General features: G+C 35.8%; 1 protein-coding gene across 2 annotated transcripts; it reads right to left on the bottom strand.

Annotated features, from left to right (window-relative positions):
• Positions 1-199: 199 nt before the first annotated feature.
• Positions 200-9,539, bottom strand: slc33a1 (solute carrier family 33 member 1). Of its 2 annotated transcripts, none has more exons than XM_028464386.1 (9): positions 9,253-9,539; positions 6,523-6,968; positions 5,642-5,795; positions 4,699-4,894; positions 4,399-4,598; positions 4,130-4,314; positions 2,938-3,058; positions 1,371-1,586; positions 200-1,294 (listed from the first exon to the last, which is right to left on the bottom strand). In XM_028464386.1, exons 2-9 carry the CDS (start codon positions 6,924-6,926, stop codon positions 1,127-1,129), a joined length of 1,644 nt encoding a protein of 547 aa, XP_028320187.1. In that variant the 5' UTR covers positions 6,927-6,968; positions 9,253-9,539; the 3' UTR covers positions 200-1,126. The 2 variants fall into 2 exon arrangements, with proteins under 2 accessions (XP_028320187.1, XP_028320186.1); XM_028464385.1 differs by having other exon boundaries at positions 201-1,294; positions 9,338-9,538.
• Between the last annotated feature and the right edge of the window lie 4,886 nt (positions 9,540-14,425).

The following is a 14,425-nucleotide window of genomic DNA, read 5'->3' as shown; positions in this document are numbered from 1 at the left end:
TTCTTGTGCTATACATTAGTATTGGTGCAGAAAGCTCACATTAAAGCAGTGAAACATGGCGACACTTTGTGCAACATTGGAAGCATGTCACAGGAAAAATCCTGTTTTAATTTGATTATTTTATTCAAATTTTCAACATTTCCAACTACACACTTGTTTTATCATTTCAAAATGTAATGTAGTGCAATCACTCAAAACGTGAAATGAAAATAATTTAAACAATTGTTTAAAAAGGAAAGTGGAAGGATGAGGCTTTAAAGAAAGCAGTTCAGATCAGTTGGTAACGTTATATATCAAATATAACCAGAGACTCAATGTGAACATGTTTCACACCAACTTTAACAGGATACACATTCAGTTTGTAAAATAGTATAAAAGAACACAATTAAAACACCTTCTCTCCAAAGACGCTGGTTGAACATCTAACTTCTTTTCTAGACAACAGCATTGTTTTTATTAAAAGGCATTACAAACTGTGTTCAGTTGTTTGGAAACAAGTAAATTCATCAAGTAATGCAGATTGAAACATTTCCTCAATGTCCTAATGAGGAATTTCAGGTAACAAAGTAAAAAAAAAAAAAACAAGTCAGTCTAACCTTGGAGTCGTGCTTTAGGAATGATTACACAAAATGTTCAGATAAAATCAAAAATACTAAAAATTTCTGGAAAAGGTAATATTTTTGGTCAAAATTATAAAGTCAGATCTGTGTCAAACATGGAGTGATTGATTTGGACTTTCAAATTAAAATCACGTCTTCTTGAAAATGATGAATCAAGTTTTTAAAATCGGTAGAATTTATATTGATTAAAGACTTGAGTTTGTTTTGGATTAAACTCTCTAATCCATTTAATGATTTTAACTATTAACTTTTGTTTTAAGGAAAATATAAAACTAAATACTGACGCTCCCTTTGGTATCCAAAACCCTAAAAGTCCACCACATATGGATCTGACATGACTGTGCGTCTCTCAACAGTGAAATGTTCCCAAAAAACATGACTGAATGTTTCAGTTGGAGTGGGAGCAGGTGTGACCTAACTGGATGATTGTTTTCTTTTAAAGCAGGACCACAAGAAGTGGAGAAATGTTTACATGTCCAACATTTAATACAAGGCCATGAGTGTCGTCACCGGTTCATTTTACATTTCCACGCTGCAGGGCTCTCCTCCTGCAGCCTCCTCATCTTCTTCCCTAACCACAGCCACCAGATCAGACCGATGACCACACACACCACAGACTCCACGTAGTATCCGTCCAGAGTCGTCGTACACACACCGCCTTCTCTAGTGCACAGCTTCACACAGACAGGATACAGACATGAGGATTTCTCCTAGATTTATTTAAAAACAAAGACAATTCATCTCACTCACCGCTGCTTCCTCTGTAGAGCCACAGCTTTGCCCAGCAACGCCCTGACACTCCTTAGAAGTCAGTGGATCCACCAGCCACAGAGCCAAAGTGGAGGGCCAGTTTCCTCCCAGGTTAGTGACCGTGTTTAGCAGCGTCATGTAGGTCCCACCAATGAGGGGGTCGCTCACTTTAGCATGGAACGCCATGCACGCCACGTACATGCTGTATAGAGCAACCTATGACCCACACAGAGAGGGTCACTGTCACACATGTTGGATTAAACATAGAATAACACCAGGGCACACTCCGTACTATGCACTACAATACTGTCTGCTATATCCTACAAAGTATGATTATGATGATTCCCACTGAGGTATACTTCTAAGATGTATTTCGAACCTGCAAACGACAAAAATCTGAAGCACACTAAGGCTAAGTCTATCTATAAACTCAAGGAATATCTGTGTCTCTTCCTCAAATATCTCTGTGAATCAGGCTCAGATTGACCTGAGACTTTCAACATGGCTGCTGCTTGGTTTAAAGTGCTGCAACGTTGGATTTGTTTGGTCTGCAATGATACCGTTCATTAATAATTTCATAAAATTGTCTTAAATGTGGCTTTGAACAACTCAATGTTAACAGGTAGTCATGGTAACTCAGGATAAGTTGAAAGCTGCGTAGAATCTACAGGAGTTACTGCACAAAGGGCTTTTAAAGACTACTTAAGTGGGTCTAATATCCGGGGGGAAAAAAATCCAACCCGTGAATAAAATATTGACCAGCAAGTGTCCTCAGTGAGCAACATTTGTAACTTAACTGGCGAGTAATAAAAAAAAATTGTATGTCTGCGTATGCGTGTGTGTAATTCAGAATTAAATTTGCATTAGGAATTGAGTGTTTACAAGGTCAGTTTAAAGAGGATTTAACTTTTATTCTGAATTAAAGTGCTCATGTTAACCATCCATGATAAAGCTACTTAACCTCCCACTTTTCTATAGCAAGACATACAGTACTTCCTACACTCTGCACTAGTTTATATTAAATCGCCACCTTTGAAAGTTCTGAAAACATTTTAAGCAAAAAAGTGACAAAGTAGAATGTCAACATGTGGTCATCTGATCCATAAAACTTGTGGGAACATATTCCATGCAGTCATTTCGGAGACCCTCTATGGTGCTACTGGCTAAATTTCCTGTTAACTTCAAAACAAGAGCCCTATTTACAAAAGCGTTAAAAATTCATGGTTATAGTATACATCTGGGTACTTCTTGCATTCTCAATCTTTCCATACTATCTAATGTGAACACACTATATAGCATACTAACTTTGACATCAGACTTAGTATGAGTAGTACGTTAGTATGATATTTCGAACACAGCCCACGTGTAAAAACCTGATAACTCGGGCCTGGATTCAAGCTCATATCTCCAAAGTTTTTAATAAAGACTTTATAGTTTATAGTACACATTTTGTTTATGATCCCTTTTGATTTCATGTGTAGCTTTGCTTTGGCTCTTCACCACAAAAGTATTTGGGAGAAGTGGCAGGAATTGGTGTAGCCGTAGAAAAAAGGCCAAATGAACCAACCTGGTGCAGTGCGTAGCTAAGAAGTACGATGCCGTAGTAGTAAAGTGGGAAGCTTCCTGGTCCTTGCTTTACACTGGGAGTCCACCATACCAGTGCAGCATATTCCAGGCCTATGAGCAGCCTGACAGAGAGGAAAGAACTGTTAGAACACAACTGGACTGCAAGAAACATGTTGGTCAAATCCTCCCAACCCTAAACTTTGTGTGGACGTAACTGCTCGTGTAAAGTGCCTAATGAGAGCAGATGAGGGTGTTTGGATGTTTACACAGAAGTGATTACATTCTGTGTCAGAGCAACAAAAACTCAATTTTCCATGCATCACAGCAGGGATTGGGTCAATTATAATTGTAAGCGCGTAATTGATAGTTAATTACAATTATGGCGTAATTATATATGCAAATTTCTTTCACCGTTGTAATCTTACTTGAATTGTAATTGAGTTCAGATAATTTACTTTGTCTGAAGAGCCATGTTACAGCTTTATGGTTGGGGTCAATTATAATTGTAATCAAGTCATTTAAAATTAATTACAATTATGACGTATTTGGAATCGGAAAGGTGTTTTAATTGTAATAGAACTGTAATTAAATTCAGAAAATGTAATTGGCATGAAAATTCTATAAAAACTGTCATTTACAATTTAATTAAATGCAAAACTGGGGAACCATGTTACAGTTCTGTGGCTCAACAAATATTAAAATATGTTTCATACCAAGTTTACCTGTCTGGAAATTTTGGGGATCATTTAAACAAATTAAATCTAAATCTGATAGAAAAAAGACTCAGATTCTGACACCAAAAACAATATTGTCATGGATAAGGAAGCCTAACAAGATAACCAAGGGATGAAAAACAAACTGGATGATAGATAATAATTGTAAGTGTATTTTACAGCTGATTTAATACATGGGTCAAAACCGAGCCGTTGTCATAAGAGATGCTAACACAAGAGGAAGGCTAATTGTAACTGAACTTTGGTAATTCAGAGCATAACTGACATTCAGGGGGAAAAATAATTGTAATTTGAATCGTAATTGGAAAAAATGGCAGTCCCCGTAATCGTAATTAAGTTATAATTTAGCATGAATAATTGAAAATGTAATTATAATTGAAAAATGAAATTGACCCCAAACCCTGTATCAAAGTAATGCCGTCCAATGACAACTGATCTAGCTTGTGACGCTGCTATCACCTAAAAGGGAAGGCCTTGTAGAAAATGTCCAGTGGTCGGGGTCCGGCTGTGTATCGACTGATGAGCACGGGGAGGAGAATCTGCAGAGGAACCATTGGCACTGCCAGCAACGCCAGCTGCTCCTTGGGAACACCAGCCTCTATCAGCTTCAGACCTGTGACTGTATCTGCTGCAGAGAAACCCACCTGGAAACAACAAAGAATGCCCTTGTTGCAGAAATGCAAAAAAAACACCTGATAGTGAAGTAAAGATAAATACATGTGACATACCTTAGCAGTGAGCAGCAGAGTACAGAAGGTAAAGACTGTGGGCATCTTTACTATAGAAATAAGCAGCTTGTACGTTTCCAGGACGCCCTGCGTCTCCTGTGGAATTTTCCTCTTCCCTTTGTCTTGCTCGTTTTCCTTCTTAAAGATGGCTACTAGTGTAGTGGACACCAGAAAGACCATTCCCCAAAAAAACAAAAATTCTGGCCCAGATAAACAATTCAAAGCATATCAACACTTTTTCTTTTCCTCTTCCACTTATACACATTTTTAAAACAAATATTTCTTGATAAATCTAAATACCTGACAAGGTGACGATGCCTGTGTCCTTTGGAATGATTCTGAGGTATTTATTGCAGAAATCTGCAGATTCCAGAGCCAGAAAGAGCACATTCCCCAGGAAGTAACCAGCTGTCTGACCCACAGAGTTACATGTGGATGCGTAGCCGACGTTTTCTCTAGATAACATGGTGAGAGCCCAGCCGTCCACTGCTATATCCTTTCACACAGTCAGAGAACACAAAGATAAATCACCCATATCTGGGGGTAGGGATGTGTTACCTTCAGGGTTGGGGTCAATTACATTTACCTTTTCAACAATTATCCATGTTCAATTGCAATCACAGTGACTCACATTTTTTCCCCACTTACATTTACAATTACAATTATTTTTTCCCCCCTGAAAATCAATTACAATTACGTTCTCATTTACTTAAGTTCAAGTACAATTATTTGCACTTACTGAGCCTTTAATAAATAAGTCCTTAAAACATAACCTTCCTCTTGTGTTAGCTTTCTGTTAGCATCCCTTATGATAACTGGTCAGTTATGACCCATGTCTTAAATTCTGGTGCTCTTAGATCTCAGTGCGGTCTTCAATACAGTGGATCATCATCTATTACTGCAGAGACTGGAAAGTGTTTCTGAAATTAAAGATGGGTTGGTTTAAATCCTACTTATCAGACAGAACCCACTTTGTTCATGTTAAGAATCTCTCCTCAGCGCACGCCAGAGTTAATCATGGAGTTCCACAAGGTTCAGTTGTGGGGCCAATACTCTTTACATTATATATGCTTCCACTAGCTAACATTATCAGAGAACATAATATAAATTTCTATTGCTATGCAGATGATGCACAGTTTTATCTGTCAATGAAATCAGACGAAACTTATCAGTCCATGCCAATTAATTATCTGAACTCAATTTTAATTGGCCCCAACCCTGGTTACCTTTGAATCACTATTACCTGTGTGGCTGCCAGAAAGGCGAGCATAAAGAAGACCGCAGTGAGCATTACAACGTTAGCCCCGCCTTCATCCTGAAGGAGCGAGTCGACTGTTGAGGAGAGGTAGATCATGAACAGACCCAGTAGGTACTGTGTGGGCACCAGCCAAGACTTCCTGCACAAAGAAAAGGAAAAACCGAAAAATTTTCAGGTTATTTCACTGAAACAACCCGACCGAAACAGGAAACACCGCCATCATTATGCGCGTGTCTGGATACGGGTCAAAGTGTCTGTGCAGCGGTCATATTTTAACTCATCTGGGTACCAACGCTTCTCCTAAGTAGAGGTTGAGACTGAGAAAAAACAACAAAAGGTAAACACTGAAGTGCCATTTACGGTACATTAGTGGGGTCAAGGTAAACATATTTTGATTTTGTATTGTGCTTTGTTGGAATGTCAGTGCCAAATACAAATTTCCATATATTTTTGATTGATTTATTCTTTGAAGCATTAGTATTAATTTACCGAAATGGTAATGCTTTAATTTTAGTGAGGTTAGTACACCGTCAGAGCCATAAATACATTTGTATCAATAACTGGCTCAATAATTTCTTTCTGTGTTTCAGTTTTCAGCCTTGATTTTTATCATTTTCAGGAAAAAAAAATCATTTTGGTGCAATATTAATAATAATAATAGCACTAGTAATGGTGGAAACAACATCTGTACATAAACTGTAACAATAATTACAAGTCAAATGGAAAAAACAGACAATTTGGCCCTTGACTTGGCAACGTTGACATGATGTAATAAAGGTAATTGGAGAACCCTGATGTGAACTAACAACTCATTAAAATCTGTTTATAGTAATACAAAACAAATCTGTGCCCAGGGTTGTAGTTACCGTCTACCAAATCTGCTGAAGTACAGTGCATCTACTAGCGGTGCCCAAAACAGTTTGAGGCTAAACGGCCAGAAGACGAAGCTGAAGAAAGCCTGATCCTTGTAGCTGACGTGTTTGCTCTGTAGGATAAGAGGGATGCTGCCCGCCAGGCCCAGAGGAATCCCCTGAAGCACGTAGAGGAACAGGAGCAGCAGCACGTTGCCCATCTCGCCCCGGATCCCTGACTGAGCCTTGTGATGCCTCCTGTCCTCGATGTCTGGGACTCTGATGAGACCTTCCATGTCCTCGTCAACCTCTGCCTCAGAGGAGCTCATCTCGCCCATTTCTCTGTATCTAACGTTTGTGTTTGCACTCGTAGCTCCCGCTGGCTTTCTCTGCCTCCTGTTCTGATCTGAAGGCTCCATGACGGAGGTGCGGGCATCAAACCGGCTCTGCGCTCAGCAAATCTGCAGGAGAAAGGACAACAACCACCCATGATCCCCCAAACAGTTTGAGAAAATAGCCACAAAATGTGAGTTAAGTTGATGTGCACTAAAATGTATTAGTAATGATGATTTTAAAATGATTAATAGGTGATTTGAATTGATGAGGACATGCAGATGAAACTAAGACAATATCAAACATAATCAACAGTAAATGGAAAAAACTTTAGATCTAAAGGTTAAAATAAGATTGGCATCACGAGACAACATAAATACAGCACATTTTTTCAATATAAATAAAGTCTGTGCTTTGGCAAAAGGCAAAAAACAAGAGAACTTAGTTTGGATAATTTCATAAAAAAAATATAATAAGAACATAGGAAAAAATAAAAATTTGATCGGCAGACGTTGCCTTACAACTGGGCAGTGCACGTTCAAATATATACATCCGGTATATAACAACTCAAATATGTAACCAAGGAAAATAGTACAGGTCACAAAGTATACTATGTACCAATAATTATGGAGTTTCTGCAATCAAAAATTAAGTAAAATATACAATATATACTTAGTGTATTATACAATGTGCAATATTTTGGTTTATTAAGAATGTTTACAACAAATTAGGGCAAATAAACCTTTTATACACTATAGTAGATGTAAAGTACTTCTTTTTTTTTTTTTTTTTTTTTACAACCACACCTTTTAAATTAATCACAAACTTTTTTCACCATCATTGCAGTAGTTTTTTAAAAATAGTGTTTGTCAGAACAAAGACGTTGCTTTTGATTCAAGACTAATGGTCATAAACCAGTGACTTAGTAAGTTAGTTGCTTACTTTAGTTGATGTAAACCTGTCTCTGTGAGTGGTTTGCTTTCTTTTACGGGTTTTTTTCCCAAAACAACTTTTTAACTTCCGATACGATACAGATATGGCAGCCTTGGCACAAATCATATTTACTTTTATGACTTATTTTCAAATGTGGAATCTTGATCAAGTGATATCACTCAAACAGAACTATAGTCAGCAACAGCAGGTATGAGAGAAACTGACCCATTTATTATTAACTAACATTTTAACGTTAAATATAACAATATTCTACTCAAGGGCAAACCTAAACTTTAAAAAACAACCTCACTAAATCCAATATATATATCTAATTTTTAAGTGCAAAATAACCACTGGTTTAACTTAAATATAGGCATATTTTACAATGTAATAGAATAAAAATAAATAAACTAGATGGTCCTGAAAAATAATCTATGAATCCAATAAAAACTAATTATCTAGTGGAGTTGTATTGCAGGCCGATACTTTTTTGCTGATATCGGACCGAGATATGATATCAATATCGTATCACGACACCCTTAATTCCTGTGTTAAAATAATACATATTACAGTAACAATGTAACATTTCTTAGTGATAAAATGGTAACCTTTAAATAAATAAACAAATAAATAAGCTTACACTTAGGACTGATTTTTTGGGGATTCTGAAGAAAACGTGGGCTTACTCGCGCGAAGTGTCGATTTTAATTATTTTTTTTTTTTTTTTTTTTTTTAAATTTTCAAAACCTTTCTACTTTTTCACTAAAATGTGCAGGTAGGTCTCCACAGAAATGTTGTCACTGGTTGTGGAAGGAACCAATACCCTAACCCTATAATGGTGTCACTGGTAACAAAGACCCTATTTTTTGTTTACAGAAAGCACGATTGGAGATACTTATTCATTTACATTGATATGTTAACACTTATTTACAGAAATGTGGCAAAAAAAAATAGTGTCAGTGTTCATAGGACACTTTTCAAATTTATTGACTTTCAGAGATATAAAATAAAAAAATTGTATTTTTTTCACTTCATCTTTTTTTTCTTGTTACGTCATAGATTATCGTAGATTGATTTCTGACCAATATATCAATAATCTCTGGGTACCCAGAGGTTCCCACCTATAATGTGGATAATACTGGATTAGTAGTTGTATAAAGCTCTAAGATTTAAAAAAGAGTAATAACATTATAGTAAAATGACAACACCTAAAAATCACATTAAATCATCAAACTCAGAATTTGGGTCTTAGTATAAGCAACAAAAGAGCAGAAATTAACTATTTTCTGCTGTTCATTCATGTGATTATAGATATTATTCTATTAAGGTAGAGGACAGAGGCAGGTTAAAACTACATCCTTCATCTATTGCCACATGACATAAATGTACAGAATTAGACAAGCAGAAAAAACAAAGATATGCAGTGATGAGGAGGAAACAAAGAGGTGAGCAGAGCAGCGAGCATGGATCGAGCGTTACCTGCTAATGACAGCATGCCAACTACTGAAGCCAACACAAATCACAGAGCCAATCACCGGCAAGCAGCCACTTTTACCGCATTCACCGTTTCAATGTTCTACACTGGAGACTCTTCAGCATCCGAGCAGAGACGACAGGAGCACAAATTACACAGAACAGTCCAAAAACTGTTCAAATCCGGCTACATCCATCAAGTTCAATACAGACAGACAAACCAGGAAGTGATTCACGTCCGGCATTTAATTCAGTCCGACTCTAAAAGCTGACGTGTCCAAACACAACCACTCACTGTTCCGACCCTGGAATCTCTTTAACTATCCGTACGTAGCCGTATCGTATGTAACGCCCCTCATTGGTCAGTTTAGGTCACGTGAGCGCCCCTCATTGGCCAGTACTTCTATTTGCTATTAATACGTAGATTACTAAACTATACGGACTAAAAACCCAATACGAAAGTCATGACTAATCACAGCGAGTAAAATAATTGTATAGTTTATAGTTTTACTAACTTAATTTTGATACATTTTCTCTTTTTATAAAAAGCACTTGAGGTTGAACTTGTGCTTAAACACTGAACTGTTTCTGCATTAGTAGTAAAACATCAGAAAATCTCTTTATTTTGGGCTTTTTAATTATTTTTTATTATTGATATTCAGTAACAATAATAACTAAGGAAGCGTAGAGCTGCCACATAGAAAAAAAATATTAAAAATTGTAATATATATATATATATCTTTACCACTCTATCCCATATTAAGTCTATTTTGTTGATTTTCAGTGTTTATATGTAAGACTTTCGAATGTTCAAGTATATCCAAACTATTGTCATTATTTAATGTTTTTATTTAAAATAGCTTGTTGTAATATTAATCAAAAGGTAATAGATGTCAATATATGTATTCTATTATATATTCAATATACTGTATCTATTCTGAATGAACTTATCCCATTACTCTTGTGCAAATTCTACTACACTACAAGCTACATGAGATAACTTTATTTAGATTTGAAATATTTTCTAGGTTTAAAAACAAGGTCCACCATGTCAAAAGTTTAATTAAATTTTGTGTTTCTGCCTTAAGTATTTATAGTAATTTTTCACCTTAGATATGGAGAGATTCAACTTTAACCTGCCATCCTCAAGTTTTAGACATTTGCCAAAAGTTATGGCATATACTGTATTCTAAATATTAATACTAGAATAAAAAGTTATTTCAGTGGGATTAGGGTGGCAAAGGAAATAATGAAATCAAAGAAAGTCAGATGTAGTATCTTAATTAAAGCTGAACATTTCCTGAACAATGGGTAATATTAACCTTTGAACCACTTTTGATTGTTTTGCCTCAAAATTTAAGCCATGGCACTTTGCAGGATAACACAATACAGAGTTGAGATATTCAATACATTTGCTATCAATACAAAAACCAAAGGATTAGGTCTTAATCTAATATTTTATTTAGTGTGATTTCAATCAAAGAGCTTTTCTCGTGGCCCAGGCTTTGGTCCTGGTCATGATAAGGATAGGGTGATAAGGATGGTTAAGGATAATGAATAACAGCACACTGTGTGTCGTGGGTGCATGTGAAACAGTTTATCTCCACAGATGCATGTGACAGTGCACGGGCATTATTAGATGTGACAGAAGCATTACTTTAAAGCTTCCACTGAAACTCTGTCTGTCCATTCTAATGGTGGGTGTTGGCCTCAGCTTCAACGTGAAACAAAATCCGTAGTCTATTCTCAGGCCTGTGTCATGTAGTAAACTTTATCATCAATCAACTGTCACTCTGTCGCTCCACTGTCAGTTATAGTATCATCAAATTAAGCCTTGTTATATAATGCAGTCTTAAAAAGCGGCAGAAATGTCAAAAAAAATAAAATGTGCTCAGAGCACGCAAAAATCCTGCTTGTTGTTTGTATTGCGTGCATTTTTATTGATTTCAATCTTGTGGTCAAATCTTTAGGACGATCTCGTCATCTCTACATCCTGTCAGGCTGGGTAGGGTAACATAATCAATAACCCTGATACATGTTGTAATCGATAACCGTGATCAGGGGAAAGATAGATATTTGTTTTTAGTGTATTTTACAGCTGATTTAGGACCCGTTATCATATGAGATGCTAACAGAAAGCTAACACAAGAGAAAGTTTAACTTTAATTAGGTTCTTTTTGTCAGACTCAATAATTGTGATTAATTGTAATTGGACTTCAGTAATGGAAAAATGTAATTGACCCCAACTCTGACCCTGATACATGTACAGTTCAGAGTCAGGGGTGGGGGTATGGCCCCTCCATTCTTCACCGTGTGTGTGTGTGCGTGTGTGTGTGCGTGCGTGTGTGTGTGTGTGTGTGTGTGTGTGTGTGTGTGTATGTGTGTGTGTGTGTGTGACTACTCATTTACTAATTAACACTATGTCCCCTCAAAAAGTGATCCTTACTACTAAAGCAATTCAGATAGAAAGTGTCTATTTGTATGGTTGTCGTACCGACAACCCCCGATGCTATTGGTACAGTTACCGAAGTACACGTACGTAGCGTTTTAGGGTTAGTATTAGGTATAGGGTTAGGTTAGGATTAGGTTTATTGTTTATGGGACTCGATGAAAGCCCCCGAACAGTCCTCGGACCATTCAGTTTGGAATAGGGAATCAAAGGCAAGGCACAGGCCGCCGCATGTTGTCTCGCACCCCACCAAACCGTGCACATTCATCAGAAAAGTTTGTGGAAGTGGATTAGGGTTAGGGTTAGGTTATAACCCAATATTGCAACAATTTTTAGCCTTAGGGTTAATTTTAGGGTAATGTTTAGTCTTAGTCACGCGACCTAAACTGGCCAATGACCGACCTATCACGTGACCTAAACTGGCCAATGACCGACCTATCACGTGACCTAAACTGGCCAAATTTGGTCACTGCATACGGATAGAATGATGGTATATTGATACGGCAAACGTACGGATTGCCACTGCCATTTATATATAAGTTAGCATTCTAACAAGACTTAACCTTAGCTCCTACAATCAGTGTCCATAATTTGAGAGAATGTAAGACGCAATGAAAAACAAATCCTGTAAACGATGCAAGAACTAAATATAGGAGACCAGCAGAACTCTGCAAAGGGCCAGTGTTGTCTATATGCTGGATTTTCAGCATGTGTTGTGAAATTCCTCTTATAGGTACCATTAGGGTTGTCTGAAATGATGCAATAATATCTCTATTGAGAAAACAAGAGATTTCATTTTTTCTTTTCATTTCAGGACATTCTATTGCATCTTATATCAAACCATGTATTGTCACAATAGGTTAACATGTATTACTTAGCTTAGATTAGTTGTGTTCAGGGTGGAAAAAGAATTGTTTCTAATTTTATCAGCACCTATACTGTACATACCCAAATCTGCAATATTTTATGATGTCATTATACAATCTAAATGATAGACTTGTCCTAAATGTGGAGTAAAGTACTGTGTGTGAACTGGAGCTGGGATGTACAGCACAGAAAAGTGTTAAAGTACACAAGGTTTTTCACACATGCTTGCTGCCCTTGTGAGCTGTGAGCTGTGAGGTGTGACATGATATGCTGGGGAAACTCTGAGGAAATCTACTCCTGTTCCAACAGCACTGGACCTTCAGTTTTATCTCAACAGTACGATGCTGTTGTGATGACAATAAACTAAGAGTTTAGATACTGATTAGATACTTTCTTTGTTACATCTTATTGCATCATGTTGTCAATCACAGATACACACTTAGGTTTTTAACTTTAATATTGAAAAGTCAAAGTAACACACAGGTCAATGTCTGAAAATTCATATCTCTGTTTGTGATTGGCCAATCTTTTTATCAGGATTTAATGTTGAATTTTCAGAAAAATTGTGGGTGGGGGGGAATTTCCAGGAAATTTACTTTGATCTCCTGACACTTTTCAACCGTCAACTGCCAGTCTTCTTCAGAGGCGTCTGCTGAATGCTCTGATGTTTCCTTGACTTCCACGTAATAATTCCAGCAAGTTCTTTTTGAGTAATGTATTATGTTTAATTTATTCAGGCAACTGTTTTTCAGGAAATTTACTTTTACTCTTTACACCTCTGACTGTACGTTCTCATAGTTTCTCAGATTTACTGCAATTCTTGTATGTGCGTTGCTATGGAAGCCCATTTCTATTTACTCAAAGGTGAAAGTAATGGATTACAAATACTCACATTACTGTAATTGAGTTGCTTTTATAGAATATTTGAAAAAACTAGAAAAAGTAAAATAATAATAATAAAAAATCTTAAGTCATAATTAGGTGATACTAAGTCATAATTATGAGATAATTATGACTAAAGATTTTTATTACTTTATTACTATTTTACTTTTCCCAGTTTAATATATATATATATATATATATATATATATATATATATATATATATATATTATATATATATATATATATATATATATATATATATATTATATATATATATATATATATATATATATATATATATATTACTGGCATGAATGTATGGAAGCCTGTTTCCGCCACGAAAAAAAATATATAAAAAAATCACTATGGAGCCAAAATTATGACTCAGTGAATTCATAATTATGAGATACTAAGTCATAATTTTGAAATAGAAAGTCATAATTATGATATAAACAGTCATAATTAAAAGAAAGAAAGTCATAATTATAAGATAGAAAGTAATAATTACAAGAAATAAAGTCATAATTATGAGATACTAAGTCATAATTTTGAAATAGAAAGTCATAATTATGATATAGTCACAATTAAACAGAAAGAAAGTCATAATTATAAGATAGAAAGTCATAATTATAAGAAATAAAGTCATAATTATGATATAGAAAGTAATAATTAAGAGAAAGAAAGTCAGAATTATGAGATACAAACTGAGCATTTGCAGCAATCTACCGACACTGACTGTTACTTAATTACACTTTGAATAATAGTTTATTCAAAACACATAAATACGTCTTGCAACAATTATTCTGTGACATTTTTGCAAGTTTCTTTGCAAATTTACATTAAAAATAATTTCCTCATAATTATGACTTTACTAACTCCTAATTATGACTTTCCATAATGATTTTTTTTTTTTATTCAAATGGAAACGGACTTCCACGTGCACCCCACCCATGACAACTTGTCCACATTTATGTGTTTA

This window comes from Gouania willdenowi, chromosome 13, assembly GCF_900634775.1.
Source record: "Gouania willdenowi chromosome 13, fGouWil2.1, whole genome shotgun sequence".
NCBI classification, from domain to species: Eukaryota; Metazoa; Chordata; class Actinopteri; order Blenniiformes; family Gobiesocidae; genus Gouania; species Gouania willdenowi.
Note: the sequence above shows the minus strand (reverse complement) of the source record. Positions and strands in the feature narration are given on the sequence as shown.